The sequence below is a fragment of the Lutjanus erythropterus genome, chromosome 5 (assembly GCF_056507025.1).
Source record: "Lutjanus erythropterus isolate fLutEry1 chromosome 5, fLutEry1.hap2, whole genome shotgun sequence".
Classification (NCBI taxonomy): Eukaryota; Metazoa; Chordata; class Actinopteri; order Lutjaniformes; family Lutjanidae; genus Lutjanus; species Lutjanus erythropterus.
In genome coordinates, this window is record NC_139321.1 from 31,539,219 (window position 1) to 31,567,092 (window position 27,874).

Below are 27,874 nucleotides of genomic sequence, written 5' to 3' on the forward strand. Positions count from 1 at the left end.
CAGATAAATGAAGAATAACAGTTCAAATCCTGTGGCTTTGTTTTATTATTTATGATTACTTTCAAACTTAATCATAAATATTTTATGGTAACATCAAACTTTTAAAATTAAGATTAAAAACATTTTATTTGTTTTTTATGACCTCTAAAGCCTCACCTGCAGGGTCTTCACAGGCAACCACTGAACCACAGTCCACACTTTGAGAATCACTGTCTAAAAGGCATTGAGCCTGCCTTAGGAATTTATGTACATCACACTGTCATGCTCACCCGTAAACACCATTTGTGACTTTATTAAAGACAAACTTAAAGTATTACTTTGCTCAATTAAGCATCTTTTAATAAACATTAAATTAACAAGTGCTCAAACAAAGGTGCTGTCAAAAACAGTACAAAATACACAGAAACTGAATTCAAAATGTGGAACAGAAGAACAGAGAAAGGGGGACTTTCATCTTAATGCCAGGGAACTTTAACACAGCATTTCCTCTGAACATATGGTGCTTTTTGTTTTCAAAACATAAACACTCCTCATGGTGAATGGCAACAACTTTTGCCCCCAGACTTCATAATCATTTTGCTTCTCTTCCCCTCCAACAAAATGAATGACTGAATTGTGTGAATGACTGTGAACTCAGTAAGGTCTCATTTAGAAGAACAGAACAGCCTGTTACTTAATACACTCAAATGTCCTGAAACCACTGAAAACGCAAACGTGATGCATTTTATAAAAAAAACAAAAACAGAACTGTTGTTTCCAGGGTGGTCTGGGTCACTGTGCCCTCAGTCAAAGAGCTCATCAAGGAAACTGGCTGAGGTGTGACGTGTGGAGGGCTGCAAAAAAAAAAAAAAAAAAAAAAACAGAATGAAAAAAGTTTGAGCCTGTCAGGAATGTAGCCCTTAATCTTTATTTATTTTTTAAGCAAGGAAAACCCATACAAACTGCATCATTATATCACCAGCGGCACTGTCCCAACTGCAGTCTCTATCGCATTAGAAATTCTAAAGTTCTAAAATTGCTGCTATAATGTTGAATTAATGAGTAATAGTCTGGTCCACAAAGTATGTAAGTATAATGTATTTTCACAAGCATTAATTTGATTGTAGGTCAGAAGATGTAATCCAAAATAGTGGCACAGGAGTGTATTACAAGACGATACTTAAAGCTATACTATGTAACATTTCACATTAAAATGTCTAAATACGCCAAACACGTTATATATTTTGTTGAGTTGTGTACAGTGTACTTAAATGATCCAACGATGTTCACAGAGAAAATCATAGTTTATTTAAGGTAACAGTGCATTTCCTGCTTGCTGTTGTTAGATCACTGCTAGCTGACATAACCTCTGAGAAAACACGATACACTGATGTTTCAAAGAGCGAGGAGGAACATTAGTGTATGTGGCTACATGTGAATAAACCTTAATATTACCTCATCCGTGAACATGATTTCTGCCTGAGTCATGTCATGTCAGACAGATTTTTATTACTTATGGTGGTTGTTTAAAAACTAACTTCACTTCAAGTTTTGTTATTGTTTTAATGTGAGAAAGACCCCTAGCAGCTGGACTTACATATTGCACATTAAAACTATGTATAAAGACTTGAAAGATCACCCGAATGTAATAAAATCTGTATATTATAGTCAAACTTTCAAATATACAATTTAAAGCTGACTCATAATTCTTATGTACAGTATACCTGATATAAATAGGTGTGTAATCTATCCTAAAATGGGTATGACCAACATGTCTTTTTTTTTTTTTTTTTACCAGTGTATAAGCAGATTCATGGTCAGAGTCAGATTCCTGTCTTTCTTCGTTGTCGTCCTCAATGAGAGACAGCCTGCAGAGAAAGATCAGTTCATTCAAATATAATTATTCTTACCAGATAACAGCTATCATGAAATGAGACAAATGTTCACATTTTCTGAAGAGAAAAGCAATTCTGTTGTGAAACAGTTTGTGTTCTCCTCTTGGATCAATCTTACAAGGTGAGATGGGAGTTCAGGTCTTGCTGATCCAAAGTGGGGGCGGTGTGGCGGCGTTTGATGTGTTTCACCTTTCGCATCTGAGCCCTGGTTGAAGAGCAACAGGTAAATTCTGGCAGCCTTAGAGTCTTTCTCTCATGTGGTTATAAATTATAGCAGGCTGATAAAATGGCCAAAGCACCTGGTGAACCGTCCTTTCTTCTTTACCTACTGTATCAGCAACCATCTGAACATGAGTTAAAGTCCAGATGAAACAAAAATGCCTTTTTAACCCTTTAGATCACATCCCCAGTGATAGTGTGCAGTTATCTAACAACATATGCCAAAAATACAAATAAATAATTTTAGTTTGATTAAAATCCAATCATGATTTCTTCCTTCCAACAAAATGTGACTCAGCAGTCTACCAGTGAACATGGCCGAACCAAACACAGCTTCCTAGACCAACAGGGAACACAGTACACAGGTGATTTTCCGAGTTTTCTGATGTAAAAAAAGACATTTTCTTGTTGCTAAAGTAGTTAGCTTTACCGACAAATATAGTGCTGTTAGCTAGTTTGCTCAGTTGGCATTGCAACCAATTTAGTTGACTCATCCTTGGGGTGTCAGGAGCCAAACCCAGCATTAAAGCCACCTTTGTGTTTTATTCCCTGTCATCAAACCCCTGTCAGTCTCAGAGGTAGTGTTAAGTCCAAGTCTGTCAGTGGCCACTGGCAGTTTGCAGTCTAGAAAGCGTGAACCGGGATAATGAACTGCTACTGGTCTTTGTCAGTCACTTGTCTGCACTAGCTGATATGCCCCCAGGCGCCATTTTGGTTGTACTGCAGATGCTGCAAGGTGGAGACAGCGTAGTGCTAACACATATTCAACACTATTAACTACTGTAAACACTAATCAATATTCACGACAAGTCTTTCACTAGCCTGTGTTGCAAGTTACAAATATTTCTGCAGGTGCAACATGTGTTTATAGGAACAAGATTTTTCTTCTACTGACCACAGTGGCTGGTTGCTTCAAAAACTGAGCAGCTTTTTGCTCAGGTAAACAAACAGTTTAGAACAGAGAGTGCCTGACTTTTGGCTGGTGGACAGACAGAAACTGACTGATCTTTGGCAATTTCCAGCATTTGGTGGGTGTCTGGCAGTAATAATTGAACCTCTGAAACAGAGATGATAAATACTGCAAACGTCTTGATCATAAAAAGTCAGCCTACCCTGTGGAGAACTCAGACTCAGAGTCCGGCTCAGTCATGCAGCTGCCAGCATCTGACTCTGTTGCTCTGAGTATCCTGGAGGCAGGCTGCTTGGCTATCTGCTTCTGGACAGTGGAGGTGAGGGCTGGTGTGGACAGGCTGCTGTGGATGCTGCTGCTGTCAAACCCAGAACCTCTGACTGTGCTGGACAGTGAACCTGGAGGAGACGCAAGTAAAGATGCACCAACTGATCAGCTTCTGTGGGTGGTTTTCAGCTTGATCGGCCGTGACTGGTGACAGTGACTATCTGTGTCATCTGACCACACAATCGAATGTTACACTGACTTTCTGAATAGTTTAATCATATTGAGAATATTACATGGCAGTCAGTAGTGTTGGGCGATGTCTACTAAATGATGTCCCCATAAACATGGTCGATACACAATGACAGTCTTGTTTTTTTGCTGGTGGCAAAGGCGACATGACTGAGAGAGACACCCCAACAGCAGCCCACAAAGAAACACCACTGCCATTACTCTGACTGACTGTCACCAATGTAACGGAAGCACCTTGGGATTGGGGAAACTTGTGGTGGGCATTTTGCATTATTTTCCTTCACAGGTCAGTACAGTTTCTTGGTTGTGCTCCTAGTTAACTTGCATTTGAGTGTTAGGTATCCTTCCCTTCACCAAATTACTATGAACTTCAACAACAGACTGTCACCTCTCACCCACCTGTTTAAAAGGGGAATCAAAGACAGATTTTCCAAATCATTACAAGTCAGTCACATTTTAAAGTTTTTATGTTAACATGCAGTGTATCTATCTCACCCCGAGCAGTGGTCCTCTTGCGTTTAGTTACAGGGGTATCATGTGAAAAGGCAGCATTGCCTTTCTCCTCCTGCTGTCTGGGTTTAGCAAAGGAGCGGGCCTCTAAAGAATGCTGATACAGCCTGACTGGCTGCCAGGAGAGGGCAGCACTGGGACACAATGATTTCAGAAACGCAGCCCTAGGAAGGAAGGACAGAGTGACAGACAGATGAGGACTAAGGAGAAACCTTTGTTAGTATTTAGTGGCTCAGTTTCTTGAGGTTTTCTTTAAATTGGAATGACTCAAACCCAATACAACCCAGTGATTAACACATAAAACACAGTCACTTTGATAATACTTATAATAAATAAAGTTCCAGTGTAGTATTGTCAGATTCAAACTGATGCCTTTTCCTCTTTGAGGAAAGAAAACTGTTTTGCTTTCACTGATCCTGAAATGATGTCAGCAAATACACTGCAAGCAATGAAATCCTCTGAAACACTAGACTCAGGTGAGACGGTGTAAACACTGTTATTGTCGTCTTATGCTCATATTGTTAAAGGGATGGTTTGGATTTTTGTGGGGTTGTATGAGGTACTTATCCAGTACATTACCTACAGCAGATGGCGATTGGCACACCACCAATTTGGAGAAGCAGCAAGAGCACAAAAGATTAACAGTGAATTATAATCAGTTTGTTTGTTTGTGTTATTGTGACTTCTGTATTATAAGAGGTGAATTCAGAGTCAGAGAGGTCGCACAATACCACAAACAATCTAACAGACTGAGGCAGTGCAAGGTAAAATTATTGATTTTTCCACAAGATTCTGGTTAGTTTGGAGAGAGTAATATGTTGCTTATATAATGGAAAGGCCATCTGATGGCAAGGTAAAATATTCTAAATATAGCGTACACCCAAACTGATTTTTTTTTTTAGGTGGGTAAGATATCTTTTCTTGCTGACCCTGTCCACAGCAGTACATTCCTACACTGGTCCTCCAGCTTCGTCTCCAAACTGAGATGACATGCTGACCACCATCTACTATAGGTAATACACTGACTATGAATAGGTACATAATACAACCCCATTTAAGAAAAATCTAAACACAGATCGTCATATTTGAATAAACATGTTTGTGTGAGTTTGTAAATTTTAGTTTCTCACAGCTGGGTACGGTCCTGCTGCAGCAGCTTGAAACTGAACTCGCTGAGGATCTCCAAGAAGGGCACATTCAGGTGCTGCTGTTCTCCCTCCTGTGGGTCCCGAAATGCAAAACGTATACCATCCCTATGGGGAAACACATCACACACAACAGCTCTAACATAAAATCCAAAGCTATTACACAGAATGAACACCTACAATGTATAAAATATTTGATGTTTAATTTTCACCTTTCAAGTGTGGTGATTCACTACTAATTCTCAGTTGCTGTTTCATTTTCTTTCACTGAGCCGAAAAAACTGCCCTCACAGCGAAATCAAAATGGAACAAACTGAGTGATAACGTGACAGGGCTCATGTGTGTTTGTCAGTCATGTGTGTTACTTACATGTGCAGGGCCAACAGTGGTTTGCGGATACGATGAAGATCAACGCCAAAGCTCATGGCAAGCCTTTTGGCCAAGTCTTTAATCTCACTGAGATCCTGCCTGCTGTGGTCCTCCGTAAGCATCTCTGCGAACAGCTGAACACACATGAACATGAAGGAATGCCATTCAAACACTTCTCTAGATATGTAGAGACTGTTCCGCTTGTTAGTTGGTTGGTTCAAGTAAAAAAAAATATCTCTAAGCAATTCAAGTGCTGGTTTTAATTAGCCAGTTTAATCAAGTTTGCCAAGATGCTAGGGGTGAGAATCCCTTGGTACGTTAATATTTGATTTGATTCCAGTTCAGAGGGCTACGATGTGATTATAAAGCGATCAACAATGCATCCCGAAAGCATCAAAATGTTAAGCTTTTAACCCAGGGTGTGGTGGTTGGATTGCATCCATCTGCAGCTGCTCATGCTTCTTCAACAAAACTCAAGATGCAGCCTAATTGAGAACATCAAACATTGTGATCATAATCTCAAGAAATTGGTTTTAAATTCCCTACTATTGACTTCTCTGCAAAGATTCATAATTGCAATGCATCTGAGGATGATCATGAAACCCTGGATGAACTTAAACTACAGAAAATTACTGCTTCTGAGATTTCTATCACAATCTAGCAACCTTGGTGTTTTGACAGCAACCCTACTTTGAACAGTCATATCAAATCTGTAGTACAATCATGCTTCTTTCAGCTCATAAATTTCTAAAATTAGGCAATTTCTATCCATCAAATACCTTGAAATGGTCGTTAATGCCTCAGGCACATTATTGAAACTCTCTTTTCTGTATTTGCATCTAAAAATCCCTCTCCTCACTACAGCTAACCAAAAATGCAGCCACCAGGGTTTTAACAGGTACCATGAAATGAAACACATTATTCCCATCTTGTCATCTTTGCACTCTTTTAGCGTTCCTGTGGTAACCATGTGTTTAGCGTTACAATGATATGAACTGGGTTATTCCCTCAAGCAAAGTTTGCATAAAATGCAGACTTGGGGAAACTGTGCATAAAAGACTCGAAACGTCCACAAGACAACCCTCATGCACTAAAGGATTTGACAATTAGACAGCATCAATCCCCTGAAGGCTTACTGGGATCACACCTCATAATCTGAGAGTCTGTGAGAGGACACTGGGATTGGGCCTTAGTCTATCTGTATGTTTTATCTCTTATTTCTACTTATTGTTATGTATTCTATTGTTATTATTGTAAATTATATATTGTTGTTGCTCTATTTTAATGTTTTATTGCTTATTCTACATATTGTTTATTGATTGTTCTTCAAAGCACTTTGGAGGCCCTGTTTGGAAAATCACTATATGAATAAAATGTATTGTTATTGTAATATTATATGTTTTAAATAATATTCTGTGATTGAACGTTTGTCAGGCACAATACAAATAGTAGCAATATATTAAATACATTGAAAATAGATAGATTCCCATTTGAAGATGCATGTGTAGCTCTGGGACACTGTCACAGTGTAATAATATGATATGCTTCAATGCTGATATTTTCAGCAGCGTGTGCAAATAAATCTTAACTTAAACAGTAAAATTGACTTTTGAGAAGTAAATAGGTATGCAGTACTCCAGTTAAACAACTTATACAGTTCTAGATAGTCAAAAAAGTTTTACTATAAAAAGGTTAAGTAATTTTATTTTAAATAAATAAACAGTAAAATTGACTTTTGAGAAGTAAATAGGTATGCAGTACTCCATTTAAACAACTTGTTTCACTATAAAAGGTTAAGTAACACTATTTTAAATATACTGCACTATTAGTAGCATCAGAATTAAACAATTTTCAGACTTCAAATTCAGTGTATTCTGTGTGAAGTTCATTGACATCATACAATAGAATTTCTTTGTAGAGCTGCAGCTATTAGTTGATTAATCAATTAGTGAATTGAAAGAAAATTAGTTGCCAAATACTTTGATAAGCAATTAGTTGTTTCAGTCATGCTCAAGCAACAATGTAAAACATATGCTGGCTCCAGCTTCTTAAATGTGAGGAATTGCTTTTTTTTTTTTTTTGAGAGTAAATGAAGAATCTTTGGTTTTTGAACTGTTGGTTAGAAACAAAAAGCAGCAATCTGACACTTTGTGTCACTTTGGGCTCTGGAAAATTGTGATGTGTATTTTTCTTAATTTTATGACATTTTATAGACTAAAAGATTAATCATTATTTGCAGTCCAAGTTCTCAGAAAAAAAATAGAGGCTAGTTAATGAATTGTGAATGCAAACCTGCTGCACACTCAGACAGACAGTCTTGGCGCTCTGAACAGGATTGATGAGCTTGCTCTTGTTTACAGTCTCTTTAATGATGTCGCCAAAGTCTTTAAAGTACTGGAGACAAACAGAAAAAGGGGGAAAAAAAACTTCCGTTATAATCATTAGTCTACTTAATTCATGGAGCCATCTAAATATGTACAAATAATCCACTCCCTTCTTGTCATCTCTGCTTTTTTAAACCTGTGTTCCCTCTGACTCATTCTTGGCACCTTGCTGCTTCTAAAACAGATTTTCTCACCCTCTTACACTTCCTCCCCATTATTAATTCTTTATATACACATTTCCTGTGTTTCTAACCCAATTAATTACTCAAAAAAACTAGTAGATAGTCGAACACTGCTATTAATTATTTCTAAACTCACTAATGTAACAATTAAAACATTCTGATTACATGTGCAACCAATTGTTATGCATAGCCAGGCAATGAATATGAATATGAATATGTATGCTTAGAATATAAATATAACATGCAAAGCTAAGAATATGGATCTATGCTCTAAAGGCTTTATCTGATCTCGACCTTGCTGTAGTACTTGAAGACATCGGTGGCGGCGGAGAGGTCCAGCACCCCGTAGATGACCAGCTTACAGTAGCCGGCCAGTTGGTTGCGCTTCTTCTGGAGGAGAGCTAACTTCATCTCCTCCTCACCCTCAACTACAGAGGAGAGCCAGGGTTAGTAATAGAGCAATGGTTAATGTAACAGATGTAGACAGGATAAGCATATAGAAAACTTTGTGGTGATGATAAAGACACAAGCAAAACAGAACCTGTGTTGCAAGACTGGCATTGGTTTGGGAATTGGCAACACATTGTAAAATACAGAAAAAAGATTTGTTATAGCAGCAGATTGTCAAAACAAGACATCAAAAGTATGTCTGCAGGCATTAAATATGGCATGCTCCGCTGGGAGAGCTTTGGTGGTGTTAAAATTGAGCAGTTAGGTTCCAAAACAATACACATCCACAAGGAAAACAAAAATCCCTTTGTGAACATCATCATTCAGCCATGGAAAAACTGGAGGATGATGTCTGTAACAGCAGTCAGTTTGTCAACAAAGACTGAAAGTGATTCTGGAAAGTACCACAGACTATGCGAACATTTATTGAAGGTGGGTTCACACCTAAAAGTCCAGTTCCTGAATCGAAACAATATGAGGATGATACACTCTTTCAATTTTGCAACTGGTTTGTATCCCTATTTAATATACAGTCTATGGTTGAATCAAGTTGACTCCCCTGCCCCCTCCTTCACAGACTGAGGAAGCTCAGGCAGGCTGCAGGAACACTGCAGGAGCGCAACAATATAATTTGACAATAATAACTGGTGACAAGTCCTCCACTGTAATTCGATAAGCTGTTTATAACTGTAAGTTGTCTATTAATGTAAAGTTAACCTTGTTATCCTGAAAACAAGACCCCACCGCTCGGAAAATACAGACTCTGGAGTTCGAGTTCAGTGATTGCCTGACTTCTGCCTACCAGACTCCACTGACATATTGTTCAATTCAACTGTTACACACATCTGCTCCTTCTAAAAGATGATTTCTTACGACTCATAAACAGACAATAACTCATTCAGCAAACATTTAGCATTCATTTGAATTCTAATTAATGTTAAACGGTGGAGGACACAGTGGCTTTAAGTATTATTGTCAGAGTAGTATTTCAACTCAGCATGTTTCCTTTATCTCTGATGACATATCATGTTTTTATGATTTATTACTGTATTTATGATTTATTACAGTAAATATATTAATTGCAGGCATTTCTCACTTCTTTGTAAGTCCAGTCCACATTTTGGAAGCAAACCCATCACTAGTTCCACAGTCACATGAACGGCATGAGAGAATGTTTTTGAGAATTACTCATACAATGGTACACCTCTTTTATTGGTTCAAACAGTGTTCACACCACAAATGAAGTTCACTAGACAGCGATCTGAGAACACCCATTTGAAAGCGGACCATAGAGTGGTTGTTGAGTCGATTACGCTGTTTTCACCAATCCAAACAAACAACACCGAGCTTGTAAACGCTCCAGGATTCGGTTCAACCAGACTAAACAAGCCTGGCGTAAACCCGCGCTAAGAGTACACGCTGACCATACCGTTGAGCTCAGTCTCTTCAGCCTCAGAGAAGATGTAGTCCACGAGGAAAGCAGCCATCTCAGAGCGCAGGGAATCAGATGGCAGGTGGACCAATGTTTGCAGGGCAGTTTCAGAGCGGACTGAACTTGCACTGTACAAGATCAGCAAGTCACAGAGCAACTCAAATGCCTGTGGACAAAAGGACGCACACTTTACTAGAATTTACCTTCTGAGTAAATTAAAGTGCAGTCTTTTTGTGTCATAGGGTAACAGGTTATAGTAACCAGTCTCAGGGACAAGAAGTTCTATCAGCTCTTTAATGAATGTGTATATATAAGTGTATAAACTGAAAATAACCTTTTCACCTGCAATAAGCCGCTACCATAAAGCCTCTGTGTTTAAAATCTTATGGCTGCACGGTTAGTTCACATATGGGACAATGGGAAATAGAAGAAAGTTCTTACCTTGTCTCTGATCTCAGTCTGGTTCAGAGACAGACAGGTCTGGCAGACTCTGCAGAACGAACGCACCTCCTTCTGCAGATGCTTCAGTTCCGCCTGGAACAGTTGGTGATGGAGGGACAAAAAGAGGAGAGATCACAAAAGCTCAGATATGATCATTAATGTGTGTGTGTAGGACAGGAAGCAGGAGTAATGCCGGTTATTGTCATCACATTATAACCATAATTCAGCTTCTATATTTAAGTTATTTATTGATCAGTTGGGATTTAAAACTTGAGAGGAACACTTAACAAGAGGGTGTGAAAATGTGTAAAATGTGCTGCTGACATTTTTGCTTTCTTAGTGAGAATGGAAGAACTACTAATATTGTTCCGAGGACATAATACAAGTCCATCCTGAAAATTCAATTAACAGGCAGAACCACTTCTTCGTCTGGCAGTTCAGATGCTTCACAGTGGGTGGAACCATTTTGGGCATGTCAAAAAATTGTATTTTGATGAAATCCTCTGGGGTATGTAAACAAACATCTTATTAGATCACTTTATTTAGTGTCTGTGTAAGCTAATCAGAATGATTTCAATTGTGTTGACGAAATATTATCCATGTAAGCAAAGCAAGCTTTTGTTTTGTGTGAGAATACATGCAGGAGCAACTTTGACTGCAGCTATTAATAAAAATAGACAAGTGATGAATAATATTATAAACTCAATACAAAGTAGGGATTTGTAAGTGTTTTCTCTAGAATGCTGGTTTAAGTAAACACACAAATGGCTGAATTAGTAATAAATAAGTGTTCAGTGTGTGTGTGATAGAGAGTGAGAAAAAAACTGAGGAAAAAGTGAAAATGAGTTCAAGTAAGAACCAGAATGAGAATAAGAAAATGAGAAAGAACCAAGGTGTAGAGAGAAACATTAACAGTAAGAGAAACAGCCAGAAAAAGTGTGAACCAGTGAGGAAACAAGTGTCTGAGTGTCAATGTGGGATTGTATGTACACTAACAGATTGTTGCGTTAATTGCCTGCTGTCTGCGCAGCTGGTGAATTGTTGAATAACAAGGCAGAGAGGAGCACCACAAATACATCGGAGGAACACCAACATGACACCGTGGGTTGACTCCGATGTGAGTATTTATCACAAAGGTTGTGTTATCTTGTGCTGGAGCCAAGTTAAAGCACACGACATCTCTTGGTGTGTGAAAGACTGAGTGAAGGTCAAACTATTCAACATCCTAAAAAGAAACTGTAGCCGCTTTATGATGTCAGATGAGCACCTGAGTTGGCCTCGAGTTTACTGCATTCACTTTAGCCCACATCAGGTGAGAGGCTGCGCACTTCAGAGCTGACACCATGAGCTGAAATGATAAAAGTAAACTTAAAATCAGCTTTTGGGGAGATTTTGGTGCAATATGCAAAAAATATTTTCCACTTTACTTTTCTCAGATGATAACACATGATACATAAAACTAAACAGAAGAATCAAAAATGTCAAAGTGAAAATATTTGAACCCAGCATCAAAACATTAAATTTGCACTTCATTTACCCCAAACTAAAATTTTGTGCAGTTCAGTTCAGAAAGTTGACAAACTCACAACACAACACTCCCTTCAAATATCAGAATCAGTGTGACTCATTCACAGACCTCCTTGTCGAGCTCTCTGGACTCCAGCCTGCTCTGCAGAAGCTTGAGACAGGAGTCAAACAGCTTCAAGCCTGTTGGGTCTTTTGCACTGGACAACAAACATACACAATCCTGTGTAAGAAATAGTCTGTACAACTGCCAGATGTATTACAAGAACACACACTTACCTGCTCAAGGCTGCAATCCTTTTCAGTGCAGTGGCTGCACAGTATACGTCATCATCATCTGCCGTACCCTAGGTACACAAACACACACAAACACACACACACACACACACACACACACACACACACACACACACACACACACACAGACACACAGACACACAGACACACGCACACACATTCTTGAGAGAACAGATGCTTACCAATCTGGACTTTTGCTTGTTTTACTATAAAAACAACTAATTAATTTAAAAGATGTGCTTTAAATTAAACACCCTGACAGTTGTGATTCATAATTATTTGCCAAGTCTTTGTCCTTGTCTTTTTTTTTTTCGTATTCTGGAGCACAATCCTGTGTTTCTTAGTATAGTTGTACACAGTAAAGACCTGATCAGACAGAGCGCAGAGCACTGGGGATCATTGAAAAAAAAAAAAAAAAGTTGCATGGAAACCACCAAATCACCTGTCCTTGGCCTAACTATGATTTTGCCATGAAGTAAAGTCCAATCTATACCTTTTATTTTGATTAGCTATAAATAGTTAAACTTTAGTTAGTAGATAGTTAGTTAGTTAGCTACCTACACATCTGCATCTGAAACTCCAAAGGTGTCCAAACACTGCACTGGGCAGAGGGAAATGGAGATCCATGTAGGTACATGAGACACTCAGACAGAGGATAAATCATGGGGCAGCTTGCCCCAGAAGACATTGAATGGACATGTATGGAGGCTGTCGGTCCTCTGCAGCAGCCACTGGTCCCACTCCCGCCTGTGGCCCTTTGCTGCGTGTCATCTCCCCGCCCTACACCCCCCTTTCCTGTCTACTCTTCAGCTGTCCTTATCAATAAAGGCAAAGCCCCAAAAATAATAATAATAAAAAAAAGGAAATTGGGCTGCACAATATGGTTAAAACAAACAAACAAACAAACAAACAACCAAAAAAAAAACATTGAATGATCATATTTGACTCACAATTTTCATTTTCACTGAAAAAAACAATTTAAATCATGATGATGTAAAGTTTGTTGTCTGTATCAACCAATTCAAACATGTTTTTTTTAACGTCTGGAGAACAAGATTTCTAGGCCAGGCCATCTCAGCAGCACTACAGTATTTTAACACTGACAAATGTCACACATTTTACCTTTATTAAAACAACTGCCACTCCTGCAATGTGGATATTGCACTTGTTCATATTACAATTTCTATAATATTTCAAGTAACTGTGCAGCTCAAGTTTAAATTTATTAAAAGAACTTGCCAAAAATGTCAACAACTGCACTATTTTGTCTTCAAGCTGTTGTTTTCTTTTCAAATCATGGTAACAACTACGCTCTGCCTGATCAGGGCTCAAGTGTGCTTCATTTTTTAATGGACAACTGAAATATATAACAATAATACGGTACATGCTGTTGCTGTCTGGTGGAAACACAGCATGTCCAAAACACCTTACTTTTCAGGAAATTAGGAAAAAAAAATCCCTGTCAAAGTTAGTACCTCTTTTTATACTTTTCATTAAAAATTTGCAAAACAAACAACTGGATGTAAAGACTGATCAAGAGCATATGACAAAAATAAATTAAAAAGACAAAATATGGAGAGATGAGGTTTCCATACTCTTTATTTTTCTGTATGCAAGCTTTACCAATACATTCTCCCACCTGCAGCAGGTCACTGAAGTAGGTGCTGAAGCACTCAGTCAGTCTGTCCAACAGCTGGCTGTATGCCAGGCGTGCGCGGGAGGAGAAGGTGTAGCGGTCGGAGCAAAGGGTGCTGGCCAGGTGGGCACATGCCTCCAGCACTGTGACCTCTGTGTGCTTTGACACAATATCACATATCTGACACAGCAGCAGGTCCAGATGCTGAGGAAGAGAGGGGAGAGTGAAGGAGGAGAGATCAAGGGACAACAGTAGATAGAAGTAGAACAAGTAAAGTAGAACACGTCTCGATTGCTATATAGATAGATAACTTTAATGGTCTGTTCATTTACTTAACTCTGACTTAGCAGTGTGAGTGTGGACTGCCAGCATTCACTGTGATGACTGCATAATAAGCGACTACAGGGTTTCTACACATTTTCCATTTCAAAATTCCATACTTTTCCAGACTCAAAATTCCAGACTTCTAGGTTAAGTTTTTCAGACCATATCTGACAACAGATATAAAGGTCTCTTATGCATAAGAAATACAATTCAAAGATATGTCTGCATTTTCTTTCTTGCTCTGGTCTGCACTCTCACATGGTCAAAAACATTTTGGCTGCACTGGCTGCTCCAAACTCCATGAAAAACATTTGGTTTGTATGATTCATTTATTTTTAGAAATTCTGAATTTTACATTTTAGAAGACAGAACAGGGGCAACAGTCTCGAAATATTTCTCCAAACTCCCTTTTCTTTTTCTATACTTATCTAGACATGTAAATTACTAAAATCAAATTCCATGTTTCCATACTGCATAGGAACCCTGTGGTTAAGTAGAGTCAGCGTTATAATTTTATTCTCCAGACATACCTGTGCTCCTCATATTTATAGATACAGGTGAAGTCAGAGGGCAAGTTTGAGAGGCTGCACACTTTCTATTTCCACTTCTCTGCCACAATGTGCCAACTGACCACTTGACCAACACTAAATCACTTCTATTGTGTCAAAATGTCTCTTGCTGTGATAAATTTGGCCTAACGACAAACTTAAGTGCCTACCTAGTTTATCTTACTCACACCCCTGCTGGTTGTCCATTAAGTGTCTTTTCCCTCACCACTGCTTCAGCGTCTGCTGCTGAGGCAGTCTGCCACAGGTGAACTCATTACCTCAAGCCTCACAGCATGCCAGCAGGTTGAGCCACTGTTCACTTTTGTTCCCTTTCGTCTGACAGAGTTTCATTAATCATTTTCTGTTCAGTTCATTTTCCCCCAATATTTGGCTTAATAACCATTTTTCATTTATTTCTTTTGTGCTATTAATTTGAACATGACAAGCCATTAACTGTAAAGCCCTAAATAGGACAGAAATCATTAGAAAGTGTCTCTCTGAGCACCAGCGGCTCAATTCCTTCTTTCATTCTCTCTCATGGACATCTCAGGAAAATACTTTACAATATCAGCATTTTAAAAATGCTATAGGGGAAAATTCAAAAGACAGGTACTGATTAAAAAGGAAGAAAATGTAAAGATAGAGGTTTAAATAATCTATTTTAGGGAAATTAATTGCATTCACAGATTTACCTTCTCCAGTCGCGGAGTGCTGGTATAAATCTCCAGGTCAAAGTACATGGGAGCTTTGAGAAGTAGGCTCACCTTTCCTGCGTCTGCTGAGTACTGCAGGTCAGTGACAGGAGGAGAGAAACACACAAGACATGAAAATATAAAATACCGTATATGTTTATGTCACCATCATTCTCTGTCTAATATGACAATAGACAATTAAAGTGATACTGGGTCACTCTGGTGCAGAATTTGAGGTGGCAATGCTTCCAATGCTTCACTAAAAATCAACAGCTTTAACCCTTTGTACAAAATGTGCCAAGTTCCACTATCAGTGTTATAAAGTATGTTAAGCGCAGCCTACCTTGGCCAGCAGCTGTGGCAGTATGGGTATGAAGTGTGCAGTGATACGCCTCTTGTCTTGTTCCTGGACTTTCTTATCCTTCATAGTCAGAGTCTAATCCCACATTTATGTTCAGTGTAGGCACACACATGAGGACAAAAAGATTCAGACATCATTAGAGTGTGAACATGTTTCCTACGTGTTCATTTAAAGTGACCACAGATGAGTAAATGACCAACATAAACAGTAAAAGAATCAACTTTTTTCTTTTACAACAATGTGCACATTTCAAAGCTAAATATGCAACCTTTTGTCGAAAAAAAAAGGCAGTCAACTCCACAGCCTGCAAAGTTGACCGTGTTGTGTTTCCATTCAAATGTATCATAAATTTAAACCAACTTTTGAGTGAAAGAAACTGGACAAACTCTGCAAAGGACATGCAAATGGATGCTTGTTTCCATCCACTACCATTATACAATTATTAGGAGTTGGTTCAAAGATATAAGCATGAGGTGTTGCCAATTCTCCAGTCGGAAAACTATTAAACCATTGCCGAAGAATAAGGCAAAACACGATGACGTGATGAAAAGAAGACCTGTCAAACATCAAACAGTGAAAAACAATGTAGAAAATATGATGGAAATATGACATTTAATTTTGTTTCATGTCTTCACGTGAGCCATGGGAGTGGTGGGGAGACTTTGGAATTAGAAACAGCTGATCAGTAATCAGTAATGAGTTAAATGGTCACTAATTAAAAAACGTATTCAGACAAAGTTTTTTCATCTTCCATTATGGCAAAAAAAAAGCTGAAACCACCTAAAGCTTGTGAGACTGAAGCTTTTTTTAATTTCCATCAACCTTTTCCAATGCGATACTTCAAAATGTGCATAAAAATATGTTGATGTATTAAGCTGTCTACCTTAAAATGGCATGAATCCTGAGACTGAGGTAACCAACAACAAATGTGTGTCAGCTGCAATGAAAAATACAATACTAGTATCTGCACAAATGATTCATTCTGATGTGCTCTAACTAATTTATTCTGTTTAGTGTCACAATGTTGCATATTGTAGCTCTGGAAATCTGACTTTTTGTTTGACAGGTACAACTGAAGTTAAAACAAAGAATGACAGTTCTCTCGCCCCCAAGCTTCACTGTTCCACAAAACAAGCTAGAATCGTCATGTATTTGTCTGTCGCCACCTTCTTGCTCTGAATTCTCCCAACAGGTGGGGTTGCCTGTGCTGCCTGTCTGACGGTGCACATCATCAGCTCTATGAGAGCCCCCTCCTCCTCATACATCAGACCTGACAATGCACACAGAGGGACAGACAAGTGCAGAGCTGAGTGGGTGGTGGTTGAGACTACACAATGCAGAGACACAGAGGAAGCAGCATTAGAGTTATATCAATTATTATGGTGTATTAGCATCAAACTGAGCTTTATGCACTGACTGACAGCTACGACTGCTTGTGGTGTGTTCACAATCTTATCTTGTTCCTCACCAGCATCCTGTAGCAGCAATGTCGTCATAGTCTCCCAGTCTCTCAGCTCAGATCCTGCCACACCCCACAGACTATCCACCAGGTACGCTCCATGCTCATGGAACTGTCAAGACCGTGAATTGGTTTAGATTAACTTCACTGCACAGCTGTTAAGTACAAGTGTGGTTCTGAACTACAATGACCATCATTTGTGTTACCCATGACACAATGCATGGTTTACAGCTGAAACTATAAAAAGTATTAGGAAATTAGGATGTGTATGCATCAACCCAGAGAATTTGACTTGAGACTTTAACACAAATTTTATGCTACTGAATTTGGCATTAGCATGTTGCTAATGTGGCTATTCCCACAGGCTGGTGTGATGCTGGACTAATGTTGTGATACTGAGACACAATCAAGAGAAACTGTGTCAACATTAAGCCTCATGTGAAACAACTTAACAAGGACAGTTGCAGATCAGATGCTGGAAATGTTTTTTCATGCTCCTTTCCCTGGAAGTTTATACTGCAGTGGAAGCTGTGTTGTCACTGAGCTTTGCTTATAGACAGAGGTTGGTGTGACCCTCATGGCAGTGTGTGTTTGTGTGTGTTTAAAAAGTAGGTAGAATGTCAATCGAGTCAAGATTTTCTTTGGTTGACTACAGCTACACAGCTGACCATAAGTCACACCCAAACTCTGATGAGGAGTCTGTTGTGCACCAAAATCTGCAACAATGGAAAGATATGAAAACATTGCTTGAGTGATACATTTTTGCCCGGGAATCAGTTTACACACATAAACAAAAGAACAAACACATTTTTACATGGACGGTTGCCTTTTTGATTTATACGAAATATTTAGATATGTATTAAAAATTAAACTGAGCAATGTTACTTATGTTGACAACTACATTACAAAATGTTTTTTGTCCATCATGACACAAGCCTGTGTACGTTTCAATTAATCTAAACTAATCTTTGTCAGAGTTACTTCATAAGGAACTCATGATGTATATTCATGAGTATACTTGTAATTACAAAAACATAATGGAAAATTATCAAATTCTCGTTAAGCTCAATTAAATAAAATAAAATAAAATTATATAAATACATTTTCAAGATATTTTCAATTTTATTCTACTTTAAAACATGGGTGGGGTAGAAGGAGACAGATTATAATAGACAGGAGACAGGGTTGGAAAGCAACACTACCTCACTCTGGACGAAGAAGGAGATGAGGATCTGAAAGAAGTCTGCGTGGTCACTTTTATCTTTCTCCTGGTTGTCACTGGTAATCAAATCTTTCAGCCTGATACACATAAAAAAAAAAAAAAACAATTTGCACATTGCACATTAAAAATAAAGAAATGAAACAGATAAATGCATGAAGAAGGAAAGGGAGGGTGAAAATGTACTTGTTGTAGAGGAAGATGCCGGCTGCAGATGCCAGACCTCTGTGTGAAGCAAACACCAAGGAATAAATGTGGCTGCACTCCTTGTCTCTCAGGCCTTCCTCTGTCCTTCTGCACATGTAGATCAATATAGTTACACTCAAAGAACAAAGTCCAAACCCTGTCATCATCAAGCATTGTGATTTTCAGTGATATATGACTGAACTGAATGATTCTTGCTTCATTTTATGGGTGATTTTTAAAGGGCATGATGTTTCTATATTCTAATTTAACAAACCCTTCTTCTGAATGTGATTACCACGTTGTCATCTCTCTTGCTAATAAAACTCCAAACCATCTAATTTACACAGGACTTGACTCAGTGTTGTGAGACGTAGGTCAACGAGATGGATCATGACTCACTCTATGAATCATCAGCAATCATGACAAAGAGTTATCACAGTTATGAGTAACCATTACACTTCTACTGCTGAGAAACTGGAATTGAAATAATTTGTAGACAACCAGAATATGCTAGCAGTGTTTGTTATTTAATCTCACATTTCACAGACTTTACCAGACTCAGATTTCCAGACTACTCAGAAGATTTTTCAGAATAGCTGACATCCAAGTACAAATAACTATATGTTTATTAAATAAATGAATGATTTTAAAATCAGTCATGTTATTATGTAGCTCGATGTATAATTAGTAGGGTTTAACATTTTGCGCATTTTCCTTAACCGAAAGTTGAGAAAGCTACCAATCCTGTCATGTCCTGTCATAATAAAGGCACAAAGCTTCAGGTACTTCATTATAATGTTGTTTTGTCATATATTTTTCCTTTATCCAATAATTGCAGCTTCTGCGATCTGGACACTTGGCCATATTGCGATTTCCATAAGCAGCAAAAAAGAGGAAAGGGCACTTGTATCAGTCATATTTACTATAGTAGATATGTTCTGATCTACTAAAAAGAAATTCCTGTACTGTATGTTGCAGAAAATGGCACAGGGAAACCACCAGAGAAACCCCTCACTGTTGGATCAGTAGTAACAGATTGACCACTTCCACTGCCACGTCTGGTTCCTTGTCCAACACCATGCTGAGCATCCTCTCCTAGACACACACACACACACACACACACACACACACACACACACACACACACACGCACACACACAGACACACTCAGATATGCAGTGGCACACACATACAAATGCACGATCATGCGAGCAGACAAACAGGCATAAAAGAGACACGCACAGATATGCATAAATGTACCCACACCCACATACATGCAGGCACACACACAAACCCACTGATTAGGCACTAAGCCATGGCATGAAAACCATTTATCTGCTGCAGCACATGTGGCTTAGGAGGGTTTTTATGTGTTTGAGAAGAGCTTATTAACCATCAGTAATTGGCAGCAATTAACACACCCAGACACACGCCCAGACAAAGGAAGAGACATAGCAACAAACAGAAATGGTGAAAAAATAAGGGGAGGGGGTACAAAAATTCAGGAGAAAGAGACAAGCAACAAAATAGAAACAATAAGCTGAAACAATAGATTAAAGAGAGATGCTGAGGCAGACAGACAGAAAGACAGTCAGGAGGGAGAAAAAAGGCATTAAATGAAGTGTGAGCCCAATCCAGAGGGATGCCTTACTTTAAATCTGCTGGTGAAAAGCTCCAGGCGGCCAATGAATTCCTTCTCCTGGTACAGACCCTGCAGGGCACGCACACACATCAGACGCACTGGACTTTGCTGAGGGAGAGAAGAAGAATAGTGTATAACAACACACCCTCCATAACCTGCATGCAGACTGATGTGCAAGTCTGTTCATAGTGGACAATTCTCTTTGTGAGAGTGCGTGTGATCCTTCCTGTATCTGTTTGCAGATATTCTACAACCGTCTCTGGAGGGAGAGGCTGCCAAAGCCTATAAAGTATGAATATAAAATAAAGGGCAGCTTAATTTGGAAAACAATTCCCTATACATAGCAGTCGTTGTTATTGTTATCTCCACTGATGGCCTACAGAGAGCTGCACACAGACAGCTGCTAACTCTGTAACACATGGTGCTGCCAGCACTGAGTGGTGAAACTTTCATTTTGTCATGTATTTTCTACTGTCTACTCCTGTGTATGTGTTTACCTTGTCATGCAGGGTCCATCCGAGGTATTTCAGACATCCGTCATTGAGGAAGTCTTCAGGGTTTGTTTTCAGCCACATACCCAACTCCTCAATACAAGTTGCCCGGATATCAGGCAGCCGGTCCCGATAACGGTGCACAAACACACCGCGAAACATGCCGTTCGTCATTGAAAGCACTTCCTCTCTGTTCTCCTGCAGCTGTAAAACAAACATGAATATGGACATCTAAACATTAGGGGTATCATGATTCTCCAAATCCATAGTTTTATGCCCTTACAACTGTTCACATTTTCAAATTCTTCTTTTAAAAGATAGTCTATATGGTGTGATATAACGACAGGTAAGCTACTCTGTGTCGTCTCTGAACTGTTGTTTTTTTTCCCTTTGGACATGCACCAGATGCCGCACGAGGGGACAGGGGCAGAAAGAAAAACAAATGCTGGGAGAGTTGCGATTGTGCCTTTTGATTTGATTCTTGAAATTTAAAGCGCATTTTAATCAATTTTCAATTTAATATGGAAAACTTTTGACATCCCTAATAAACATACACAACCAAGACTGTATTTAAAAGAGGTTAATCACATGGACAGGAATTTCAGTGACAGGACCACTGATTTGTTCACAGTCTGCAGGTCAGCTGGGGCGATCATTTGTCATTGCTGTAAGGCTAAGCAGACAGTCAATGCTCACATTTAAATATGTTCCTGATAACCTTTCATATTCCTTTCTGTATCTTACAATGCAGAAGAATTGTGGATACATTATGCATTCTGGCTGAACACTGTAGTGGGAAAATTATGTGTTGAACTTTGTATTTTGTTTCTGAGATTTACTTCTCATGTTCGATCAGACAGTAATTGGTTACTCATCCTTCAACACACAGGCTGTTCTCCCTTTAAAAAACAACTTCTAATAACACAAACACATCCTGACTCTCCTGATAAGCACTTCAGGTTCATCCTGACCCAACCTCCTTTGTCTCTTCACCCTATAAGACAGGTGTACATTGCTGACTCGTTATCAGTTCCTTACATAATTTCTGTGTGACTTTGTGCTGATCCTTTGCAAACTTCTATTAAAACACCACAAAGACAATTTTGGTCATTGTGCCTGTCTTTATTTTTTGATTTTCCACCACAACATTCTCTCTTCTGCTAAAGGCTTTAAAAAGAAAAACATAATTTATTTACTTATTTTACTCAGAAAATCTATTTACTATTACTATACTATTACTACTGTATCTACTTGGCTATTTGTCACTAAGAACCTACTAAAATCTGCTTAAAAGGGTTTGCATGATAAAAAAAAATGTCTTAAATATGGATATTTTAGTACTATCGCTTCAAGCACAGACATTGGCCCTGGGCACTGCTCTGTGCATGCTAGATTTTTTCCAAAGTTGATGTCATCTCGCTGATTTAATTGTCCGACCTGCATGCTTAATATGTAAGTGGTGCTTTGTCTGCACTCTGACACTGCTTATGTGTGTGTGTGTGTGTGTGTGTGTGTGTGTGTGTGTATGCCTTACCTGACTGATGGTGGCCTGCAGCTCCTCCAGTCTGTCAGAGGCTCTGTCATGTGCCCTCTTGCTGTTCTCTGTGTCATATCGCCGCTGGGTGGTCTGCAGCTGAACAGACACCATCAGAGCTACTTCCACCAGGCCAGTCATCAACTTCATGGCTAATAGAGAAAAAACAACTGACAAGGCTAGACAATACTGATAGAACAACATATAAACAGGGGTCTCTCTGAGGGGGAAAGACACATGATGTTTCTCAGAGTAGGTTTTATACACCAGTCTTCACAGCATGTGTACAATAGTTACATTAACTGCACATTCTTGTGTCCCTTTTAATTTCCTACAATATACAAAGTAAATCCTTGCTGATAATGTATTGTACTTATCAGCCTGATCACATAATAGATAAGCTGTTGAATTTTATTTGGTTGAATGGAGAGGAAATCACAAGGATGAGGAGAAGTTTTGAAAGACAACAATGAGAAACAACAAAAGCAAGTTATACAAGAAGAGCACACTCAAACAAAAGAACATCTCTAGCAACTAAAAGATGTCATTTAAATGAAACAGTCTGCTCTGCTTTCCAAAAGAGCAGGAGAAAAAGCGCTGGAATCACTGACATAGAATGCAGGTTCACAGCACTGGCCATTTGGCTGTGGTATAATTCCTGCCCTGCTAAAGCAAGTGAAAAAAAAATTATTTTTGTGTGTGCATGGACTTTTATATTTTATTTGCCTTAAGTGTACCAATGTGCTTACCAAGCAGGGTACTGGTGTGTCTGAAGGCTCTGACCTGGGAGTCAGACAGGCCGGTGAGCAGGGCCAACAGCATGGGGAAGAGGTACTCATCATAAATGAGGCTATTCCGACAGGAGCGCACCAGAAAACGAGCAAACTCGCACAGGCTGGCTTTGAAACGCTTCTGCTGGGGGCCGAGGGAGGACAGAGGATAGTTCACTGAATCCTGGAGGATGAAAGTAAACAAGACAAAATGGAGGAAACATTTTTCACCATGCTCCGTATAATTATCTGAGGCTGATGCCTGTGTTTGGCTCTGCTGGTGACAATTACATCAGTTGAAAAACAAAGTGATTAGCTCATTAATGTGTTCATTTATCAGCATTAGACTTTAATTAGTGTGTTCCATCACGCTGTACCCCATCTTTCCGATCATAATCTCCTGGGACATTGGGGTTATTTGACTTTTTCAGCAAATTCCAGCAGGATTATTAGAAGTAAGATGGGATAAAGACTCAGAACTAGATTCAAACTTGCAGATCTAAAGGAGTAATCTTGATTTTTTTTGGATTCATTCAAACTAATCTAAATTTTTTCCCCTTTTCTCACCTCGTTGAACTCTTTGGTTAATGTGCTGATGATCTCAGCATTCTGCATGCTGTCAAACATCTCTCTGCTAACCACACCTGAATAAAATAATTAAACATATAGGAATTACAGTGAAATCAACAACTGCACACAGATACAAACAATAAAGCAACAATTCTGGTTCTATTTGACCCAAAAGTTAAAGTATGTGCTCAGATTTCTTTTCATTTCCATTTCACTCTCACTAAATATTGATATGTTGTGGGGAAAATCGACATAGGATTAACACACCATCTAGACACTGCATCGTTACCATACTGAGAGATCAATATTTGACTGCTGATCATTGCCTGAGCTGAAATTGGAAAGATAATCTCTTGAACTCTGACTCCCACCCCTCATCCTGTGAGCTCCATCTTGACCTCTGACCTTTGCATCCACAGGCCCGAACAATGAAGTTGATGAGCACCAGCAGACCCGCGTTTTGGCTTCGCTTGTAACTGTCCAGCCACTCATCCACCACCGTCTGAAGATTGACAGGGAGATAGCAGCCAATGAGAACACACGGCTCAGATCAAAGGGTATACAGATACAATAGCAGTACATCATTTGAATAACATTGTGGATTCCAACTTTAACATTTTCTCCAACCATTGGCCTTCCATATTTTTCTCAGTGACATATGGGGGTCTGTATGCGCTGACTTTATTCTCTCGCTTATATTTTCTGCCCATTTTAAATTCCAATTTTTTTTCATCATCTCCTTTGCATAATCACTTTTGGCAACCACGGCACCATTAGACATAAAAAACACAGCTTTTAGAACATCTGTTGTGTTAAAAGATATTTGGAGAATTAATTTCAGTCTGCAATCATACCAATGCGATACAGTCTGAGATTATATACAGAATGTACAAATCCCCCAAATGTAGACATGATTTCAACCCTACTCTTTTAGCTATGTGCTTTAATGAAAGATAGACATTGGCATCCTAAGTTATTGTCTTTGGTCATGTAGTAAGGTGCAAAGGTACTGGTCCAATGTGCTATCTGAAAAAAGAAAAGAAGAAAAGAAAAAACATATTGGGTTCAGAACTGGAATGGGCCGTGTCCCTCATCCTGGGCCTCCAAAGCCAATGTGTGACATTCGAACACAATTATAGACTATTCTGCATTGTTGCTTATGTTGCAAGGAAGAATGTGCCAACTGATAAATGTTGGCAGAGTGCTGTTTGATTTAGTCTCATTAAAGTGACTTCCCTGTATATTACTTTCAAATATAGACCAGTTCAATAAAATGTGGGAACACTATTGATTGTGATTATGTACAGCCTAGTGTCTCTAATATGCTGCAGGGATTTTCTTGATTGTTTCCACTCCACATTATTATTGTAACTTCTGGTATTATGTATATGAGTCTGAGCTGGCTTTTTGTGTTTTTGGTATGTTTGTGTTTGCCATTTTGCAGTCTTTTGTACTTCTTCTTTCTTCTGTTCCTTCTGAGGATTTCATAGTGTGTCCATCTTTTACTCATGAAAGTGAAAACCAATGAACATATTTGTAAATAAAAGAACATCTGTTGTGTTCATAACTGTGCAACATATTTAAAAATGGAAAGTAGTGGAAGAAATGTGGAGTAAAATTTATCCCAGAGATGAGAATTTTTTGGGTAGCAGAGTTAAATTTCATGAACTGCAGTTTGCCAGATTTGCTGAATGTACTGTATAAAAAGTGGGCCTCACCCAGACTCACCATCTGCATTGTGTTGTTACTCTATACTGTAGTGACAGACTCTTTTTATTGCTGCTCACCACACTTTTTTGTCTTTCTATTGTTATGTGGCCCTTCTTTTCTAGTCTTTAACCAGGAGAGACTGGCCATGGCACAACAATGGTTGGGATGGACGCATACTGTCAATCATTGACTACACAACCCAATGAAAACACTTTTTCCTCCTCGCATATCAAAGGCAATTCTATAGGGTCACATCAGTCAGCCACTGACAGCAGATGATAATCTCTCATTGTTGGTTCTTACAGCCTTGTTTCTCTTCTCATTACACAAGCCTCCTCCAGCACCTCCCTCCCCTCATGTGTTTTTCTCTATACCCCCTTCCCCCTCTGCTCTTCAGCTCAGGGTTTGCTCACCACCATGGCACTCTTTCCAGAGCAGACCGCATTATAGATATCCTCTGCGCTGATGCCCTGGTTCCTCTCGTTCACAGGTTCACGAGAGGCCTGCCTGCCCCGTGTCCCCCGGGATTGCTGCTGCTGCTGCAGGGAGTGGTCTGGGGGAGTGGGGATGGGGCTACTGCTGGGGCTGGACGTCCCCCTCCATGCAGCTTTATGCCTGGGTCTCTTGGGTGGCTTGAGATGAAAGAGAAATGGGAGGGCAGCTAAGCAGGGGATTTAGAGTGAATTGATGTAGTCAACTGAATTAGTGGTAGCCATGGCAAGATAAGGTGTAGCCTTGAATCAGATGACTACCACAGTGTTGCAGTTATGACTCAGGTTAAGCCTTTTTGATCTTCTGTAAAGAAGTGAGAGATGATCAATAGATACAGGGATGCACGAGTACATTTTTTTTTCCAGCTGATACAGATCACTGATAATTATCTGCTTCTCATGGCCAGTGCCAATAGGATAACTAATACTTTTGTGCTTTTGTAGATTAAAAATAAGTTCATATAACATGTACTTTAAGAATACCTGAGGGGAGGGAAGGCTCAGATGTAGGGAGTAAATATGGATGATTTAATAATCCATCACTTTTACTGAACAAAATTTTTACTGACAACATTACTACAACAAAAATAAAGAACAGATTTGACTCTTCAAATGTTCATTTATTTTTTCCAGTTCTGTACATTCAAAAACTTCACAAATATACTTTGGCTTTACTTTAATATACTTTGAACATTTAGCCTAAGAATGCTCATGATTTGACATATTTTTCCCCCATTATCAACTTCTGTTATTGGATAATAATTTGTCAGCCTCTATTTTTATCGTGCATCCCTATCCATAGTCACTTCCTTCTTGCATTATCTACCTTATCCTCGACTAAGTGGCAGGGGGAGGCTTGAGCTGACATATTCTAATCATCTAAATGAATAATATCCAAATTTCAAGAGAGAACAGCATAATTACCTTAGGTCCAGACACTGTCTTTTTACTCCGCTTTGTGGTTTTGATCGGGGCCACATAATCACTGCCAGAATCTGAGAAGTCATCCAACTCCTCAAGACTAATAGAAAATAAGAAAATTGAATCAAAACAAATCTCAGCATTAACAAAAATGTATTACTAGGGCCAACAAGACTTAGGGCTGGGTGATAAAGCTGAGAAATTCATCACAATAAAGTGTCAATTCAGTCAATATAGATAATTATTAATAAACTATTTTGAATTTTAAATAAATCAGTATAAAAAATGTTGAATTTAACCACTTAATTTTGCATTTATCCACGTATTGTCGTGGTCAACAGTTAAGCATGTTAACTGAGGAGCTCCCAGTGTCCCCCACATAATTATTATTATGTATTACTGTATTAATTTCAGGTGTCCCTGTATCCTCAAACCCGTTTTTCATAGTTTTGACTGTACATTAGATGGTGTTTCAGCACCCTTTGCGGGCTAGTTTTCACTGCCTATTTTAGATATATACGATGAAAACACTATGTTTCTCTACTGCCAATTTATGTGCAAAATTATCAAGTCATAAAATATGTGCAGATCATAAATGCCTAACAGGCTCTACAGTCACAGAAAGTAGATTGTTTACTTTGACTTTGTGACGCGAGTCTTACGAGTTGACGTTAGCTAAAACGCATTCAGATGGCCAATCAAAAGATTAAGCTAATTAGCTAGGGTAAGTTAACTTTACCTGTCCAAAACGGAGTTTTCAGTTGTCATTTTCAGTCAAAACAGCACTGCGGATGGTAAGACGGTTTTGAATTGGAAGTCTAGGTCTTTGCTCGCTTCTTCAGAGGAGAGACCTGCTGTGATGGAGACGAAACAAAATTAGTAATAATACCAAAACGTAATATCTAAACGGGATCTGCTTAGGTGTAAGTACAAAAACTCTTGATATTGATTAGAAAAAGGTCATGTTTTAGTTCAAATGCTCAGTCTCGCGAGATCTGGGGGTTCCCATGTAGAAACTAACCAAACCCAAGCTAGCTAGCCCCGCTAACATTCGCTTAGCTAGCAAC

General features: G+C 38.9%; 1 protein-coding gene across 1 annotated transcript; it reads right to left on the minus strand.

The window, feature by feature from the left end:
* Positions 1 to 272: 272 nt before the first annotated feature.
* stag3 (STAG3 cohesin complex component) lies at positions 273 to 27,684 on the minus strand. Its single transcript, XM_084719630.1, has 31 exons — positions 27,547 to 27,684; positions 26,811 to 26,907; positions 25,809 to 26,027; positions 24,091 to 24,187; positions 23,683 to 23,759; positions 23,095 to 23,299; positions 22,346 to 22,497; positions 20,818 to 21,015; positions 20,330 to 20,428; positions 19,694 to 19,773; positions 18,679 to 18,786; positions 18,476 to 18,572; positions 17,283 to 17,385; positions 16,981 to 17,084; positions 15,797 to 15,889; positions 15,454 to 15,546; positions 13,893 to 14,093; positions 12,236 to 12,303; positions 12,069 to 12,156; positions 11,700 to 11,780; positions 10,433 to 10,525; positions 9,989 to 10,157; positions 8,404 to 8,537; positions 7,836 to 7,937; positions 5,544 to 5,677; positions 5,160 to 5,282; positions 4,015 to 4,193; positions 3,206 to 3,401; positions 1,993 to 2,079; positions 1,775 to 1,847; positions 273 to 833 (listed from the first exon to the last, which is right to left on the minus strand). Exons 1-31 carry the CDS (start codon positions 27,573 to 27,575, stop codon positions 783 to 785), a joined length of 3,630 nt encoding a protein of 1,209 aa, XP_084575756.1. The 5' UTR covers positions 27,576 to 27,684; the 3' UTR covers positions 273 to 782.
* Positions 27,685 to 27,874: the final 190 nt, after the last annotated feature.